This window comes from Drosophila novamexicana, unplaced genomic scaffold (genome assembly GCF_003285875.2).
Source record: "Drosophila novamexicana strain 15010-1031.04,08,12 unplaced genomic scaffold, DnovRS2.1 tig00000193-arrow-pilon, whole genome shotgun sequence".
Classification (NCBI taxonomy): domain Eukaryota; kingdom Metazoa; phylum Arthropoda; class Insecta; order Diptera; family Drosophilidae; genus Drosophila; species Drosophila novamexicana.
Window position 1 is genome coordinate 6,737,431 of NW_020824787.1, and position 19,796 is coordinate 6,757,226.

Genomic DNA, 19,796 nt, shown 5'->3' on the forward strand with positions numbered 1-19,796 from the left:
CACCCCCATATCTCGGCCAAATCTCATCCGATTTTCACGAAGTTTGACTTTTTCTTCATGGTTTTCCCTCTAGATTAATCTGGCATTCAAATCTGAACACCGATTTTTTAGTCGAAATTCATGTCCAAATCTAACCCAATATTCGTATATAGGCATGGGTCAAAATTTACCACCCCCATATCTCGGCCAAATCTCATCCGATTTTCACGAAGTTTGGCTTTTTCTTCATGGTTTTCCCTCTAGATTAATCTGGCATTCAAATCTGAACACCGATTTTTAGTCGAAATTTATGTCCAAATCTTACCCCAAGATTCGTATATAGACATGGGTAAAAATTTACCACCCCCATATCTCGGCCAAATCTCATCCGATTTTCACGAAGTTTGGCCTTTTCTTCATGGTTTTCCCTCTAGATTAATCCGGCATTCAAATCTGAACACCGATTTTTTAGTCGAAATTCATGTCCAAATCTTCGTGACCACCCCCATATCTCGTACCACCCCCATATCTCGGCCAAATCTCATCCGATTTTCACGAAGTTTGGCTTTTTCTTCATGGTTTTCCCTCTAGATTAATCTGGCATTCAAATCTGAACACCGATTTTTTAGTCGAAATTCATGTCCAAATCTTACTCCAAGATTCGTATATAGACATGGGTCAAAATTTACCACCCCCATATCTCGGCCAAATCTCATCCGATTTTCACGAAGTTTGGCTTTTTCTTCATGGTTTTCCCTCTAGATTAATCTGGCATTCAAATCTGAACACCGATTTTTTAGTCGAAATTCATGTCCAAATCTTACTCCAAGATTCGTATATAGACATGGGTCAAAATTTACCACCCCCATATCTCGGCCAAATCTCATCCGATTTTCACGAAGTTTGGATTTTTCTTCATGGTTTTCCCTCTAGATTAATCTGCGCTCAAATCTGAACACCGATTTTTTAGTCGAAATTTATGTCCAAATCTTACCCCAAGATTCGTATATAGACATGGGTCAAAATTTACCACCCCCATATCTCGGCCAAATCTCATCCGATTTTCACGAAGTTTGGCTTTTTCTTCATGGTTTTCCCTCAAGATTAATCTGGCATTCAAATCTGAACATCGATTTTTTAGTCGAAATTCATGTCCAAATCTTACCCCAAGATTAGTATATAGACATGGGTCAACATTTACCACCCCCATATCTCGGCCAAATCTCATCCGATTTTCACGAAGTTTGACTTTTTCTTCATGGTTTTCCCTCAAGATTAATCTGGCATTCAAATCTGAACACCGATTTTTTAGTCGAAATTCATGTCCAAATCTTACTCCAAGATTCGTATATAGACATGGGTCAAAATTTACCACCCCCATATCTCGGCCAAATCTCATCCGATTTTCACGAAGTTTGGATTTTTCTTCATGGTTTTCCCTCTAGATTAATCTGGCATTCAAATCTGAACACCGATTTTTTAGTCGAAATTTATGTCCAAATCTTACCCCAAGATTCGTATATAGATATGGGCCAAAAATTACCACGCCCATAACTCGGTCAAATCTCATCCGATTTCCACGAAGTTTGGTTTTTTCTTCATGGTTTTCCCTCTAGATTAATCTGGCATTCATATCTGCACACCGATTTTTTAGTCGAAATTTATGTCCAAATCTTACCCCAAGATTAGTATATAGACATGGGTCAACATTTACCACCCCCATATCTCGGCCAAATCTCATCCGATTTTCACGAAGTTTGACTTTTTCTTCATGGTTTTCCCTCTAGATTAATCTGGCATTCAAATCTGAACACCGATTTTTTAGTCGAAATTCATGTCCAAATCTTACCCCAAGATTCGTATATAGACATGGGTCAAAATTTACCACCCCCATATCTCGGCCAAATCTCATCCGATTTTCACGAAGTTTGACTTTTTCTTCATGGTTTTCCCTCTAGATTAATCTGGCATTCAAATCTGAACACCGATTTTTTAGTCGAAATTCATGTCCAAATCTTACCCCAAGATTCGTATATAGACATGGGTCAAAATTTACCACCCCCATATCTCGGCCAAATCTCATCCGATTTTCACAAAGTTTGGATTTTTCTTCATGGGTTTCCCTCTAGATTAATCTGGCATTCATATCTGCACACCGATTTTTTAGTCGAAATTCATGTCCAAATCTTATCCCAAGATTCGTATATAGACATGGGTCAAAAGTTACCACCCCCATATCTCGGCCAAATCTCATCCGATTTCACGAAGTTTGGATTTTTCTTTAAGCCAAATGTTACAGGCAGAAGGAAGCAACTCCCCATAAAGTATATATATTCTTGATCAGCATAATAATACTAAAATACTAAAAGTTTAAATAATTATGCACATAACAATAGTAATAATAATAATAATCAGAATAATAGTAATACAACATTAATATTGATAATAAAAATAATAACAAAAATAATATTTAAACTAAAAAAATAATAATGACAATATTAATAGTGATACTAAAAATAATTATTATAATAATAATTATAAATGAAATAAAAAAAAAATATAATGATAATAAAATTAATAATAATATAAATTATTTTAATAATATCTGAATAATAATAATTATAATAATAAAATTTAAAAAATAGTAACATTCAAATAATAATAATATTACAAGAAAATAAATAAATAATAACAATAACAACAAAATTAATTATAATAATTGCTCAAGATAGAAAAAAATCTAATATTTATTAATATTAATAATACAAATTTCAGATATTATTTTGCTTTCAATTTAAGCCAATTATTAATTGTTGGCTTTTTGCAAATGAGCTAGCCGTTATTCTTATATAAATATACAAAAATAAGTATTATATATATTATTCTGCAGCGACTGAGCTATTAAATGTGCGACCAAAAATGGCTGCTGGTTGCAAAAAGTCTTTTGCTTAGTTTTTAATTGCAATTAAAAAGTTGTGAGTGCCGTAAGAGTAGACAGGCACATGCTCCACACTCCCCAAACTTGCCAGCGTCTCCCCTGCCCGCTGCACATCCAGCCACGGCTTGGTTGATAGTGTCTCCAAGGTCCAGTGGCAGTCATAATGACAATACCAAACAGCGTACAGCTGGAAGAGAGGGCAGTCTTATACCAAGGATGTAGATGAAAGTCAATCCCGCCCGGAGGAACCACAAAATGGCCATGCAACAAATTTGTTAGCATAAAACAAGCACAGCTAAAATCAAGTTTCTCTCTCTCTCTCTCTCTCGCTCGCTCGCTCGCCCTCTCTGGATTTGTCTGTGTTTGGCATTTTGCACAGTCTTGAAGTGGAAACTCTTTTAGTGACTGTCCAGGCTGCAGACTTAATGATTTTTGGCTTAAAGTTTACCAGTTAGCAGTATTTTTGCAAGTAGTTAAAATTTTATGAGGCAGCGCCGTCCCCGAGGCATTGTTTTTGCATACAGCTGCCCAGTTATTTGACTCTCTCTCTCTCTCTCTCGCACTCTCTCTCTCGCACTCTCTCTCTCTCTCTCTCTCTCTCTCTCTCTCTGGTCGCCATTTTATCTTATATGGTATATCAACGGCACACAGAATACGATGAAGCACATGAAACAAAAAAAACAACCGAAAATAATATGAAAACTTGATAAAAACTTTTATCATAACAATTTGTGTTGTACTGCGGTCCAGGAACAATGGACCAAGTGTTCCACATAGTGAAGCAACTTTTTTTGTCAGTGTGTGTGTGTGTGTGTGTGTGTGTATTGCCCTGCGCCTAATGAGAAAAGTGTAAGTGCAACTTCTAGCAGAAACCAAGACAAGGCTAAAGAAATAAATACGAAAGCTTCTTTTAAGTTGACTAAACTTGACAAAACAAAATAACAAATAAGAAGAAGCACGAGATAGTTGCTCAGAATTAAAGATGTAGATTTTGAAAGATATAAAGATGAATATAGATATGAATATCGAAATGTGTATATATAATTATAGCTTACAGTTGAGAAATCGATCATTTGATTATTCAAACTAAATCACATTAACCTCAGGCACAAAAGCTCTCAAACTGTAAGCACTTCTTTGAGACACTTTCACACTTTAAATATAAGATATTCTCATAGTTTGAGAGCCTTTAAAGCCACGCGCAGCAGCTCTAAAACTGTAACGTAGAAGATCAGTTAGTCGAGACACATAACCAATTGCTTTAGGTCTAGGCAACAAATCTTTTGTAAAAACTTTTGCATTATTTTTAAATGATTTATATTAGCTATTGTTAAACAAGTTAAAAAATTGATTTTAGTTATTTTTATTCAGTCAACAGTTGCCCCCAAACTGTTCTGTATAAGATCAGCTTAGCCGCGACACGAACCCGTCAGCTGTTGCGTCGTGCGCAAAGCTTTCACCCATATTTCGTGATTTGCCCTGCCGACGTCTTTGAGCCAACAATAAAAAACAACAATCGACGCGGGTTTGCGCTGCCTGGCACAGTGGGACAAAATGGCAGCAGCCACACTCAAAATCAGGTTTATAATTATTTATGGCATTTGTAGAAGTTTAATATAAAAACAAGAGCATGGATATTTGTATGCCTTGCAAAAATAAACCTTTATATATTTTCTGTTAGGAATACCGATTTCTAATACATTTTAATATATACTACTATTCATTTAAATATAGTAAATATTGTTTCTGTTTAACCAAATACTATTTTAAATATTTGTTAAGTTTTAATTTCAAGCGTTTTTCGTGAGGCAAATTAGGCTTATTTAACTTTATCATTATTAAGGCAAATATAATTTTGTTCGATTTGATGGAAAAACATCCCACGGTGCGCGGCTGAAGTCAAGTTCGCCATAAAACCCTCCGAGCTGCGCCTTGGCTCACTCAGTTGGCTGCTGGCGCTTTGCCCAAGCGATCGTCGGTTCACTTAACGGCTTTGGCCAATTAATACGCACGTAACACAAATAACAATAATAATAATAACAACAATAATAATAGTAATAGTAATAGTAATAATAACGGGTTTTTTCCTTACGTTCGGCATTTAATTTCGGTTTCGTTTGCGTGCGCGTCAAAGTGTCTCGCGGAAGTGTCCAGCAAAACTAGAAGAAGCAGCAGCGTTCAGAAGAGATCTGAAGATGATTCTGCAATAAAATATTAACAATTATATAATTTGTATAGTTGGGAAATAGCTAAGAGATCAGCCTTGAATGTGCGGGCCAAAAGTTAAAGTTGAATAAAAGCAAAGCAAAGTTGTTTTTGGCCGGTTCAAAGCGGTTACAACTGGCTGCCAGTTACAGCAGCAACAACAACAACAACAACAACAACAGCAACAACAACAACAGCAACAGCAACAACAACAACCACATTAAATCAGTATAAACTTAATTGTAGCCAAGTTAAAGACAAATAAGAAGAAGAAGAAGACGCAGGCAGCTTAAAGTCAAGCAGCGGAAGCTTTAGACATCAGCAGGCGCAACAACAACAACAACAACAGTTACATTTAACTGTTAAAGTGCAGGTAAAGCCCAGCAAGTTCTCAACGGTCCATTGCAGCAGCTGCGCAAGCGCGTGACTCGTTTGCCCACTGTGCAATGCCTATGGCGGGGAGAGTGTGGGAGGGGGGGAGGGGTTTGCAAGCCCAGGGACAACTGACGCTGACAGCAAAAAAGCCCAGCATAAAATGCTTCGCTAAGGTTAGTTTTAATTGGCTTTGATGAGACTTAACAAAAGCTTCAGCTGGTCGAATTGAATGGGCTTAAACTGAACCCTAAATGTTTAGAGTATTAAGGTGTACCCCAAAATATAAACTAGTTATATGTATACATAAATATTTATATATATATAATTTATATATATATATATTTATTTTTATTATAATATAATTAGCTGCCTCGAGGTCCGGCGCTTAATTTATTAAAATCAAAATTGAAAACAATTTGTTTCCATATATTTCTTCATCGATAATTTTTTCCGATTTTGTTTTAACTTTTTATTTTAATAAATAAATATTGAAAAATGGAAAAAATTATATATATATCATATTTATTATATATTTATATAATATACTGTGAATTTAACAGACAAATAGCGCTTAGCATATACAAAATTTTATTTCAAAGTGTTAGAAAATGAGTTTAAAAAAAAATTATTGAATTAAAATAAACAATACTTAAATTAAATTGGAAAGTAATTTAATTAGAATACAAAATAGTTGAATGAGAATAAAAAATAATTGAATTAAAATACAAAAAAGTTGAATTAAAATAAAAGAAGCAAAATTAATTGAATAAAAATAAAAAAATATTAAATTAAAATAAAAAATAAAATTAAAATAAATACTTAATTGCCTATTAGCAAAAAGTGTAGCATTATTTAATACTTTACATGTGACTTAACACTTTAATTAAATTAATTGAATAATAGCTTCCTCTACGTGAGGCTTGACCATTTAGTTAAATTAATTACATTATTTAAACAATTGCTTGATGCAAATTTTTTTTGTTCAATTCTTTAATGCTTTTCAGACATTAAACAACATTATAATATATATATATATATATAAAAGATATAGATCTAATATTTGATTTTTGAATTCTTTCTAAGAAGTATAAACTTTTTTTAAGGCAATTCTTAGAAGGTCATCGTATAGATTAGAGTAATAGATTAGGTTAGTTTTGATAAGAATACAATACGCAATGAATCTTAAAACAGAATAAGATATAAGCGTCAAAAACTAATATTTAAAAAGAGAACCAAATTAATTAAATAATAAATTATAAATTTATAAAATTAAAGATACAAAAATGAAAAACTAGACAAAGTTGTACAAAAGAATGGACTATTTCTAACAATCTAATGGGCTTTGATTACAATTGATTACAATTTCATTTAGTTTCTAAATTATTTTAATTTTATTAGGTAACGGCTAAAACGTGTTTTGTCTAAAGACTTTTCTCAAACTTAAAGCGTTTTTTTTTTACTCATTAGTTAAGCAATTATTACATTTGGTAAATCATGGAGTCTATATATACACTTCTTTTGTGTTATAGTCTGGCCAATTCTTGACAAAAAGATACAGAATCAATAAAAGTACATCAATTGCATAATTAATATCTGTCATCTATTCAAAATAAAGTCGCATATAGAATATTGAATTTTATTCCTTGGTAAAGACCAATTCTGGCTTAAATTTCTCAACCAAAGCACGTCGAACAGAAACAGAGAGTATATAAACTTCGGCTTTCAAAGACTCTTTTTTAAATGTGGTTTGTAAATTCTCTTCTTTTTTTTTTTTAAATTAATGTGTTTGGCTTGTGACGTATACGCAATGTATACAACATGCTCATTAATATTTGTATTTATGTAGTTTTTTTTTGGGGGGCTTTTTTGGAGACGCGGGTAACAAGCACGCCATGAAACACGTTTTTGCATACTAATGCAAGGCCCCGGATATTGGGGCGCTATAAAACTAACAAGCGTCAATTGAACTGGTTTACGGGCCAGCAGGAGGGGTGGGGGGGAGGGGGGTCTATTAAATATGAAACAAATATTATCGTTAATAATGAGCATCAAATGGATCAGCCACATCTAATTGGAGTTAAATAAGTTTATTCTAAAATAATAATATAAATAATATAAAAAATATTTTATAATATTAATACAAATGCTCTACATAAATTTAGATAGATAGATAGCAAAATAATGCATAAATAATATATAAAATATTATAAAAAAGAGAATATTTTTAAAAAAATATCAAATAACTCACATATTTAAGAAGACACTGGAAGGGAATTTAAAAAAAATAAACGAGTACCTTAAGAAATGAAATTAAACGAAACTTCGCTCAGAGTAATTCGCATTACATCCGTTTCTAGAGTGGTCCGAACAACTTTCAAGTCTTACGGCTTGAAACTAGTTAAAACCGTTCTTAACTGATTTCGTATGCCAAAAGTGACGTCAGTTTTGAGAATCTTTCGAAGCATGGTACTCGAAAGCCCACATAATTTAACATAATTTCAGCTCGGTTGATTCATCAACTGAAGTTGATTTAACATTGTTTTCTGTTCTGCTTCTTCTTTTGCTCATTATACAAAAAACAAAAAAACATTTTAAGCAGAATTAAAAACCTGTTTTTCCCAATTGTACATGTGGTTTTTTTTTTGTTTTTTACTTTCTTTGTTTGTTTGTGTAGGAATTTGTTAACGCTATTTGAGACAGCGCTCGTTTTGTTGAAATTTCTTACAAATTATTATTAGCTTGTTAAATTAATTATATTCACATTATCTTGCAATTTTTGGCGAGCATTGCCCTAGCCCTGATCTACTTATAATTACCTGGGAAGCGGACTGTGAATATTTGAATGTTACGAGCTTGGGCTCAAAGATTTCAAAGCTTGCAAGAGTTGAATTGAAAAGCCTGACCATGGTTTGAAGGTGTTACAATATATCTTTATTATTCAGAGCTTAAATGTTCCATTGCAATTTGAATTATACACAAGTAACAAGGCAAATCTCTATTTTCGAAAAGAAAACAACAAAAAGGTAGTAAAAAAGTATTGCTATATATATGACCTTATAGATGTCGAGTATGTTCAAGATTCCTTGATAAACACAAAAGCTTACAATAAACTAATTTTCGACCGATCGTTCCTAAGGCAGCTACATGATATAGAAGCCCGATGTTGAAAAGATTAACCATATATGTAGGGAACATAGTATTATTAACAAATGCTGATTTTGGAACAGAAAATATCATAGAACTACCTAATTTTCGACAGTTCGTTCTTATGGCAGCTATATGATAAAGTGGTCCGATTTAAATAATATATATACTTTATGAGGTCGGAGATGCCTCTATGCATTACATATGCCATCACAATATTATAATACCCTCTAGCAGGGCATATAAAACGCAAATACTTGGGCAGTTCGAAACGTTTTATGGAGCATTCCTACAAAGTCTGTTTTTAGTAGCAAATTATACGTAAATTATATTTCGATTTTTGTTGTGTACAAAATTAGCCCAAAATTAAGGTTCTGGAGGAGATATTAACTAGATAACTCGTCTGACAATTATGTGCAATTAAAATTAAGATATAACCATATCTTAAGAGCAGGGTTCCATAAAAACTCTGTTATCTGCCAAAACAAATGCCAAATACGTTAACAAAGCCAAATACAATATAATGTTAATATTGTCTCCGCTTGAACATAGTGCAAATGGACAATTGCATTGTATTTTCTTTCAGCTCGCAAATTGCAAAAACAATCCAAAATCGTAAAGACTTGACCGATTAGTCTTATCATAGCCGTATGATAAATTATATATATGAGATACTAGAAGAAATTACCAGGCGTCGTCCGGGTCAATAAACGGTGCCATTATCAGATATTTACAAAGTCGATTAAATTCCCGCCCATTCTCCCAAATTTATTATCACTTTTTCATTTCTGTAACAAATTCAATAAACAAATCTGGATTTGAACCTGCGGCCTTCTATTTGTGGACTGGACGCTTAAACAGCAAAGTTCATACGGTTATTATTATATATTTTATATATTACTTTTAATTGACATTTAATTGTCCGATGAGAGAGCAATAAACAGACTAAACATGTCGATTATTCTGAGAAATTGACAAACCCGCTTTGAAAGTTGTTAACCCTCTGCCAAATATAATTAACAGCCGGCTATTGTTAGGTTAATAATCGCCATAAATGAAACGATTTGTTAATTGTTTAAACAAATCTGCAAATACACAAACAGAGCGAGTTGTTTCTTTTATCATTAGATCAACAAAAACTGCAGTACTCGGCCAGTTAAATTGGGGATCGTTATCTTTATAGAAGTGCTCGAATTTGTGGCTAAGCGATTGTTTGCGTGCCGCACACTGCAGTAAATTTCACTATTAGACATGTTTTATAACACTTGACTGCATTTTAATTTGTGTACACTCTGATTTGTATTTAACACTTCTAGACATCTTATCGAGATATCAGTCAAGTGCATTTCATAATTTTAATGACACTTTGTTTATTCATTGAATTAACAAAAGAATTTAGCGGCATGATAAGCTGACTTCATTTTTTGCATTACAACTTATATGTTTATCAAAATATCTGGACAAAACTCGGCATTTAAAAGTTGCACTATGCTCCCCACATATTTTCAAATCTTATCAACTTCGAATAACTATTACATATATCTGACACAGAGAACTTCCCATGTGGCTAAATCTTTTGTTTTCGAAAATATCTTCTGCATTTGCGAGCTCTATAATTCTCACATATTTTCAGAAGGCAAATGTCGAAAAGGGTTTAACATTTTTTCTCATTTATAAATATCTTTTGCAATTGCTTTCCTAACTTCATTTATCAGCAGTTGCTATGTGCAGAACAATATCTCAAGAGATTATCTTGTTTTGCTTTAGGCAAATATTATAATTTGTTTATCATGCGATCTTTGCCAATCATAAACTGTTGCATTTTTGGTGACTTGCAAATACAAAGTTGTTTCCGCCCTTTATCTTATAATTATCGCTCAGCTATTTAGCTTGTGAAGGTGACATCATTTAAATACCCTGTACCTGCAGAAATGGTTTAATTTAAATATAACTATTTTTAATTATATATTTAGATCTTGATCAATAAAAACATAAGAGCTTAGTCGACCATATTCAAAGATACAATTTATATTTTAATCCCTTCAATGAATACAAAAATATGTGAAGCGTTCTAGTCGGCTGTCACCGACCAGGGGATATACTTTATTCTTAAATAAAGAATATTCGAATTGTTTTTTTTTTCTAAAAAATATAAACTGTACTTTTATGGTAGCCTAAACAACAAGATTATAAATGCGAAACAAAAGAAAAAGAGAACAAGTTTTGTCTCTACAAGGAGAAAAATGTGGATTCTTATGGGAAAACGTGCAGTCAACATTCTTCACATTCACATAAAGTTTCGAAAAATGAAAGAAATTTTGATGGTGGAATTAGGTTAATTCTTCACAATTCGCAAAAATTTAACATTCGCAAAGAATTTAATATATTTTGATAGTGGACTTAGGCTAATACTTTACATTCGCAAAAAATGTAAGAAATGTTGATCGAGGAACTAGCCTAGGAACTAGAAAAACGTACAGGCAACATACTTTACATTCGCAAACAAATGTAAGAAATGATGATAGTGGAATTAAGTATGAATATACGCTGCAGCAATAGGGAAATGCAAACAGTTCCAACTAGAAATCCTGCAAATCCTTTGACCCTAAGAACTATATCAGGTGCTTCTTGGTATATGCACAAATGAACAACATACAATTCAAAATATATTGTTTAAGTTCATTAGAGCTGAAAAAATTCATGCTTTAATTTCTAAGCAGTTTGTTTATTGTCCTTAGACAGATTACCAATAAATAAATAAGCAAAATACATAACAACAAAATGACTTAAAAACAAAAATAAGGGGCAACTGCAGGTCGGGCAGTCTCGCATATTCTGCTTTTATCTGTACTCGGTTTATCTGATTGTCAGTTTTATGGCGTGTCTCTGTTATGATCACAATTCCGCTGAAAATCTACCAAAATAACAACCAGTGTTAATTGTCAGACCGCAGCTCATAGAACTCTATCTCTCTCTCTCTCTCTCTCTCTCTAGCTCTTTCGAATAATACACCGAGTCCAGAATGAAAATGTCGCAGCGAAATCCAGCGTTTGTGGGCGACGATGGACAGAGCACCACCAGCACGTTGGCCATGTCGGTAAGTGGCCAGAAAAGCTATGGCCGAAATCTGAATGACCCAAAACTAATCGTTTGCTCCCCGCACACACACGCACACATAGTCGCTGCCGGCAGAGACACAGACGGAGGCCGAACAGGAAGCTGGCAAATCGGTCGGGAGACCGGGCGAACGGGATACCTGGGGCAAGGGCGTGGAGTTTCTAATGTCCTGTATCGCAATGTCCGTGGGGCTGGGCAATGTGTGGCGATTCCCCTTCACAGCGCTGGACAATGGCGGCGGCGCCTTTCTCATACCATATCTCATTGTGCTATTCCTAATTGGCAAACCGATTTACTATCTGGAAATGGTAATTGGGCAGTTTTCCAGTCGCGGTTCCGTTAAGGTATTCGATTTGTGCCCAGCCATGAAAGGTAAGCGAAATTTTACGGAAATTATCGATGCCAACTTCGAACCAAATCGAAGTTTCTATACACTTGCAGCGAGAATGGAATCAACTAAACAGTTGACAAGAAATTCAATTAGGGGGAAGTAATAAATATTTTTTGAATAGAGAAGATTTAAAAAAAAACATTTCTACAAGCTCCTAAGCTTGGCTCGGCTTGATTTCGCTCAAATTTTAATATTAGAATTTATTTTTCATTTATTTATAAGCGCCCATTCTACAGAAAAGGTGGACTAAATTTGATCTCTAGGCTAGATAATTCTTATAGTTAGTTTAATATTTTTGCTTAAGATTGGGTTCCTAGAGAGCTCTAGGTTCGAACCAGTATGGTTCAAACCCAGTTTGCAGCCCTGATGACACAATAACATATTATACTATTCCAGAATAAGTAATTGATTGATTTTGTTTAAATGTGCAACAAGAGTGTGACAAGTGTTAGTTAATTGTTAGTTTTGGTTAAAGATAGTTAACAATTTTGAATTTCCATATAATGAATCATTTCTGAGCGATATTGTTGTTGCATTAAGATTAACTCGTTATTGTACAGTTCTGTGTAAACTTTTGCTTTGTGTATAACAATATCTCAATTATTATTGCTTGACAATGAATGAATACCCTTTACTTAGGCAATGGAAAATTCAGATTCAGACGAGTTGAAGTAAACAAAGATAGCTGACTAATATTGAAATTAGCTTGATCACGACACAAGAATAACTTATTTATTTACTTATTCATTTATGAGATATTCCAGAAGACATACCTATTATTTGATACTAAATATTATTGCATTTTTTATTTTTCATTGTTTTTTTTTATTAGAATAGCAAAATGAAAAGCTAAAAGCCTAATCAGCATATAAATAATTGCTATATCATCTCCGAGTGTTAAGAGTTAAAGGTTTAGAAGCCAAAATCGATATGATTGATTGATATGATTGATTCAACCAACTGCAAGTGTATATGAATATTGTTTAGTTAATAATGCAATACAATAGCTGTGCATTTGTTTAGATGCACTTGATGAAGTCCAATAGCAAGCGAAAATTAAGAATAGGTTTTAGTTATTTGTTTAGTCCGTAAGTTTTATCAAGCTGTAAGACTAACTCAAAGAAACAGACCATAAACTGCTCCAAGCATATATCTATACTATTTGTTGGATGAAGCAGATTGATTGATTGATTGATAAACATTTCTGGAAGCTGCAAACAAATGGCCAGGTTGGCTTATACGTCCATAAGCCCAGGTTTTGTAATTAAATTAAAATGAAATATGTATCGACAAATGACTATAGTTGATATCAAGAGGCCAGCACTATGCACAGCTATTATATCAAATTAAATAACTACTGGAATGATTCACAATCGTTATTAAACGAACTATGTTATTCATTCACAACTCATCTATCATATTCATAACGCACTGTCATCAACAACGAATCGTAACTCGCAGGCATTGGCATTGGACAGGTGATATCGATATCGCTTGTTACGACGTACTACGTAGGAATAATGGGTATTACGTTAAATTATTTTTACGATTCGTTTCGTTCGCCGCTGCCCTGGTCCGAATGTCGTCCCGATTGGGGCAACAGCGTTCAGTGTGTGGCCTCCAGTCGGGGCAACATTAGCTCCAATCCGAGTTCCAGCTTAAATGCGTTTGGGCCCCAGTTGGAGCAGCAGCAGCAGCAGCAGCCCGTCGCATCCGCCGAGCTGTACTTTATGTAAGTGGCTTTTCTACCTATTGTCAAATCTAGTTGTTAGTGCTGGTTCCTGGTGCTGTTGTTCTTTGTGTACCTGTGTGTGGGGCATGGGTTGTTTTTTTTTTTTTTTTTGTGCCTTGTTGTGGTAATCTTATCGCGGCACACTCTAGCATTCAGTGCCAGATTCAAGTTTATGGTCGTTCAATGCTCGCTTTATTGGCATGCGACATTAATTGAATGAGTCCCGCTACGAGACCAACAAATCTGCTGTTCCGCCCCGCCCTTGTGGCGCCTAAATTGACAGCAATTGACCACTGAGGTTAGACGATGTTGCAATATACCCTGGGCGATTGCAACAGCCAATAGCTGACATGCGACGCGTTGCAAGGCCAGTTCAATTAACTGACATCTAAGCGTGACGGAAGGAACAAGGGTACAACCTCAAGTCGCACATCTGTTATGGGAATAACCATGAATACCTGACAAATAATAATTCTTAATTTCTCAATTAAATTAATCCACAAATTAGTTTTACTTAAGTTAGAGATGTGCGCGGCAAGGCAAAATCGATCCACAACCTGGACTTTTTTTCAAATTTCTTCCTCCCGACAATTTCTTTTCTTTCAATTGGCTAATATTATTTAAAAAAATTAAAATTACTATAAACGTGTTTTCAAAATAATTAATCATTTTGATTTTTTTATAATTATTATAATTTAGTTGCATATTATTTATGGTCTTAACTTCAGAACTTTACGAAAATGTTATCTACATTTCGTATATTATAAAATTCTTGTCTTACTCTTACGAATAGTCAAAGGTACATAAGAATTATTGCATGACAAGTCTCTAATTTAGTATTAAGAAAATATATTAATAAATTGTGGTTTAATTAAACTTTTTCTAAACTTAACACGTTCATTTCCTCAACTCAACTAATATCTCAGCTCAGACTCAGCATCACCTCATGTCTCCATCATAAGTTCCCAAACCCAACATTTGGCTATGGCATCTAATTGATCTGTGATTAACTCTTTCCTCCCTACCCCCAATATCATCAAGGTGTTGGCGTTGGCCAGGCATTCCAGGTGTTCATGCTAAGCACTTACTATGCCTCACTGGTGGCCATATTTTGTCGGTATTTCGTTGACTCATTCCACAGTCCGTTGCCCTGGGCAACGTGTCGTGTGGAATGGGGCGCAAAATGTATCGACTCGGCGCCCAATAATTGGATGGGAGGACAAAATTCGGTAGAAAATAAATCAGATCGTATTATATCCAGCTCGGAGCTGTACTATGTGTAAGTGCTTGGGTTTCTTTTGGGCTTAGTTGGGTTAGATCTAGTCTCAAACTCTAGAGGTGTTGGTTTTGGCTCAGGTTTTTGTGCCCAACTCAATTGAACTTTTCACATTTCTCAGTAAGGAGGTGCTGCGCGAGAAGGACCAGATTGCGGATGGCATTGGTTTGCCCAACTGGGAGCTAGTCGTTGGCCTCTTAATCTCCTGGCTGTGCGTTTTTCTGATCATACGGCGCGGCGTCAAGAGCTCGGGCAAGGCTTCCTATTTTCTCGCCCTGTTTCCGTATGTCGTCATGGGCGTACTGCTGGTGCGTGCGGTAACCCTGCCTGGCTCTGTCGATGGCATTTGGTATTTCATCAAGCCCAACTGGAGCAAGATCTTGGACCCGAAGGTCTGGTATGCGGCTGTCACGCAATGCTTCTACTCGCTGTCCGTTTGCTTTGGCAACATCATCATGTACTCGTCGTTCAACAAGTTCGGTCACAATGTGCATCGGGATGCGACCATTGTGACTGCTCTGGATACGGCCACCTCTCTATTGGCCGGCTTCACCATCTTTGGCATATTGGGACACTTGGCGCACGAGATCGGCACGGACGACATTGGCCAGGTGGTCAAAGGTGGCGCCGGACTCGCATTTATATCGTATCCCGATGCCATAGCCAAGTTTAAGCAGCTGCCACAGATCTTCTCGGTACTTTTCTTCCTCATGCTCTTCGTCCTGGGCATTGGCTCCAATATAGCCATGACCTCCTGCACGGTAACTGCGATACGCGATCGCTTTCCCAACTTCAAGCAATGGCAATGCTCCCTGCTCATTGCCGTCGTTAGCTTTGTCATAGGTCTGATGTACATAACACCGGTAAGATTTGCTGAATTGGATTTGGATTGCTCAACCGGAATCTTGTTATTCCTTACAGGGCGGTCAGTATATGCTGACACTGGTGGACTTCTTTGGCGCCTCGATGATAGCCTTGGTTTTGGGCATTGCAGAGCTGTATACCATTGGCTGGATCTATGGCACGGATCGTCTCTGCAAGGATATCGAGTTCATGCTGGGCCGCAAGGTCGGTCTCTACTGGCGCCTCTGTTGGGGCATCTTCACGCCTCTCATCATGACCGTCATCCTGATATACTTCTATGCCACCTACGAGCCGCTCACCTATAACAAGCAGCCATATCCCGCCTGGGCCTACGGTAAATCTGGTGCTTCCCAACACTGCTAACCTAATCCTTCACGCTCACATTCCGCTTTCTTCGCTTCCTTTCAGGCATTGGCTGGACCATCACTGCCTTTGGTGTTATGCAGCTGCCCTTCTGGATGCTGGTTGCCATCATTCGTGAGCCGGGCAATACGTGGCGCGAGAAGATACGCGGCGCCTTCAAGCCCAAAAAGAATTGGGGACCCTCCGATCCGCTGCTCCGGGAGCAGTATAATAAGAAAATTGAGCACGAGCTGACGCCCAAACGGGGCCAAGGCTTTTGGGCAAGCATTAAGCAGAATTTACTTGGTTAAACTGTGAGATCTCTGTTCTTTTTTTTCGTAAGAGTTGTGTGTAAATAATTGTGAAAAGTATTTTGCGATAATAACTTATAAGTGTGCCAATAAAATGTAACGAATTTATAAACGATTTTATTACATTTACTGAGATATATATGAAAATTAAGTTTTTTTAATATATATATATATATATATATTTTAAACGAGTTTTTTGTATGAATATAAATATATTTATATTTTTTTTAAAGAGAGCAGAAACTGAGACTTGGAAAGATATGAGATTTGCTTGGAAATTATAGGTTCTATTTAAACATACTTTAGAGCAATGTTTTTTTACTGCTTTTTTGAAAAATTTTCTAAAAAATAAAATCATTTTTATATATATCAAGTAAATATCCCAAACTATCTATTATTTGTGTTTTGATTTATATCATTTATGGGGAACTTTATAATTCTACATCGGAATGTTTTCAAGTTTAAATAACGTTAAAAAATATCCCATCGCAAGTAATTTGATCTCTTATCCAAAGCATCTTAGGGGCACTAGCTTTTCCCATTTATATATCAATCGAAACATCATTTAACTATTTATCCTGACACTGTTCTCACTTAATTTCGAGGGGGGAAAGTTTCCCCTTGAAAAGTCAAACCTCAGCAATAGAAATGTCCTTCATATTAACTTAAAAGCTCTCAAATATCTAGCTCACATTTATTTGCCAGAGCCACCTTCCCATCTGCCGCCTAATCAGCTCACTTTAACTTGGTGCTGGGCGGGAAAGGCATTCGCTAGCTTCATTTGCCACTGCCACATTTTTCCACTCCTGGCTGTGGGCCACAAATTGACCATCGCATTGACAATTTGGAATTTGGCAAAATCCGTCGCTCGGCGGGGAAAATCAAGAGAAATGTTGTGTGCTTTGTCTCCGTTACGTTTTCCAAGTGCAAACAAAGACTGTGGAAAGCCGAAATACTTTGCGGGCGGCGACGCCATCTTCGAGATAATTGCTTTGATAAGGACACGACGGACAAGGACACGGACCCGGACCCGGACACGGACCCGAGCCGGGAAGGGGAACGGGACTCGGACCAGAGCTGTGCTACGGTTTTTATTTATTTTTTTTGTATTTTATAAATGTCGCCAAATATTTACATGTCGCGGCATTGTAAAGCAACCCAACTTGGTTTTTTTGTTCCGGAACATTTCTTTTTTTTTTGTTTTTGGTTTTTTTTTTTTTTTGCCCTATGCCCGCATTTGGCTTGCGGCTTGACTTTTTCCGACTGTCCGGCTTCCTGGCCGCGAACTGGGCCGTGGCGGCCGCGTTGCTGCAAAACCGCATAAAAGTCATTGTCACAGCAAATGGATTAATTTTCGCGGCACGTTGTCATATATGTTGCGCTCTCTCTCGCACTCTCGCACTCTCACGCTCCGTCTCGCTCGCTCGCTCGCTCAGCCGGCATTTCTATAAAGAAATTAAAAAGCACGGCCCGTGGTCACGAGTGGGTGGGCGCTGGCTGTGGGCGGCGGTTTGCTTTGAGGGGCGTGGCGTGGCTGGCGTTTACCGCAACAATAATTACGCTTTGGCCGCTTTTTGGAAGCTGCACGGAAGTGTATAATGTTGCTAAGTAGTTGCGGTTATTTCTTGTTGTTTGTTTGTTTGTTTTTTATTTTTATATTGTGTTTGGTTGCGTAATTATCATGAAAGGCAACAGGAGGTTTATTTCATGTAATAAATGCAACATAATTAAGTTTTCTCGCTGCGAAAAACAAACGAAAAAGGAAAATGCCGCTTAGTCGGCTCCCTTTTGTTATCATGTTTCTTGTTTATGCTAAGTTAGTTAAGGCATATTTTTTTTTTTTTTTAATTAGCCAATGCAAATGAGTGTACAAATTTTTATTTACCTAAATGACGCATAATTTCATTTGGCATTTCCATCAATGAAATGTTTGGCATTTACTTTTTCTACTCGATCGAACCTCAAGCTTTTCATGTGTAGCATACATTCCGGGGCTAATACATGAATTGTGAAATATTCAAAAAGATAAGTTATTTGATCGGGAGGCTGCTTTCTAAGTTGTACAATTTAACGGTTGTCGAAGACGTTTTCCATTTTTTTTTGCTAGTTTCATTCGTTGCCAATCAGCAGAGAGTCCAGCAAACACAAACACCTAAGACACACACACGCACACAAATGCAGGCACACTCACACATTCATATGTGAGCACACTCATGCAGGCAGAACAAATCCAAATAAAATTCTATTCAACTAAAAGCTAAAAAGCGCGCTCAATGCGCGCTCTCTCTCTCGCTCTCTCTCTACTATACTCCCTTTTCTTTTACTATTTGCCTTGCTTCTTACTCTTTAGCGCCCACGCACGCATTTGTCTTGCATCAGCAGCGCGACCAAAAAAGGAAACAAAAGGAAAGTGTGCACAAAGCAAAGGAGACACAAAAAGCCGAACAGCTTCGATAGAGATGAGAGCGCGAAAAAACTATTGCACTCACATTAACAACCGATAGTTGCGTACCTTGTTTTTTTTTTCCCACAGGGTAGAAAAAGATTGCAACTAAAAGCAAAACCAGCATGAAATCAAAGGCAGAATATTTTGGGGATTTGCAAGAAAAGTTGCGCGCTCATGCAAAGAGCCGCAAATGTGTGCGGAGTGCAGATGGTTTAGGTGGGAAGCTATATATGTATATGCTTTTTAGACTCCAGTTTCTCCAATGGGTTTTCCACTTCTTTTTGGCGTACTGTGTTTTAGTGTGTGCCAGGCATTCGCACACATTTTTTACTCGGCAATGTGAAAATTCTCTATGTAATTTAGTATGGGTCGGGGTGGGCGTGTGCGCGATTTTGCTGCCAAATGCCTGATGCTTAGAAGAGCTGACAGGTGGCGCCACTATGCACGTCCATATTCTTTTCTTATCTCTGTCCAGCTGTGTATGTACGTATGTATTTCTTCTGCAGATGCCAGATGGCGTTCGTGCTTGCGTATGTATGTATGCGTATGTGTGTGTGTGTGGCGGTCGAAGTGGTGAGCAAAAAATTAAGTAATTGAATTTTCATAGTGCCTGCATATAAAACCTAACTGCAATTGTATTTCTTGTTATTTACAGTTGAGTGCCATGTTTTACAGT

The 19,796-nt window shown here is 36.3% G+C and overlaps 1 protein-coding gene across 2 annotated transcripts; it reads left to right on the plus strand.

The window, feature by feature from the left end:
- The first annotated feature begins 5,012 nt into the window (after positions 1–5,012).
- On the plus strand, positions 5,013–16,771 carry LOC115758572 (sodium-dependent nutrient amino acid transporter 1). Of its 2 annotated transcripts, none has more exons than XM_030699286.1 (7): positions 5,013–5,495; positions 11,636–11,738; positions 11,821–12,130; positions 14,923–15,160; positions 15,279–16,020; positions 16,079–16,355; positions 16,430–16,771. In XM_030699286.1, exons 2-7 carry the CDS (start codon positions 11,664–11,666, stop codon positions 16,672–16,674), a joined length of 1,887 nt encoding a protein of 628 aa, XP_030555146.1. In that variant the 5' UTR covers positions 5,013–5,495; positions 11,636–11,663; the 3' UTR covers positions 16,675–16,771. The 2 variants fall into 2 exon arrangements, with proteins under 2 accessions (XP_030555146.1, XP_030555144.1); XM_030699284.1 differs by lacking the exon at positions 14,923–15,160 and adding an exon at positions 13,611–13,881 and having other exon boundaries at positions 5,014–5,495.
- Positions 16,772–19,796: the final 3,025 nt, after the last annotated feature.

Excerpts from the sequence above, each read along its gene's own strand:
- LOC115758572 (XM_030699284.1), top strand. The coding sequence starts at position 11,664 with ATGAAAATGTCGCAGCGAAATCCAGCGTTTGTGGGCGACGATGGACAG. Across the intron at positions 11,739-11,820 it reads CCAGCACGTTGGCCATGTCG|TCGCTGCCGGCAGAGACACA; the intron begins GTAAGTGGCCAG and ends ACGCACACATAG. Across the intron at positions 16,356-16,429 it reads ATATCCCGCCTGGGCCTACG|GCATTGGCTGGACCATCACT; the intron begins GTAAATCTGGTG and ends GCTTCCTTTCAG.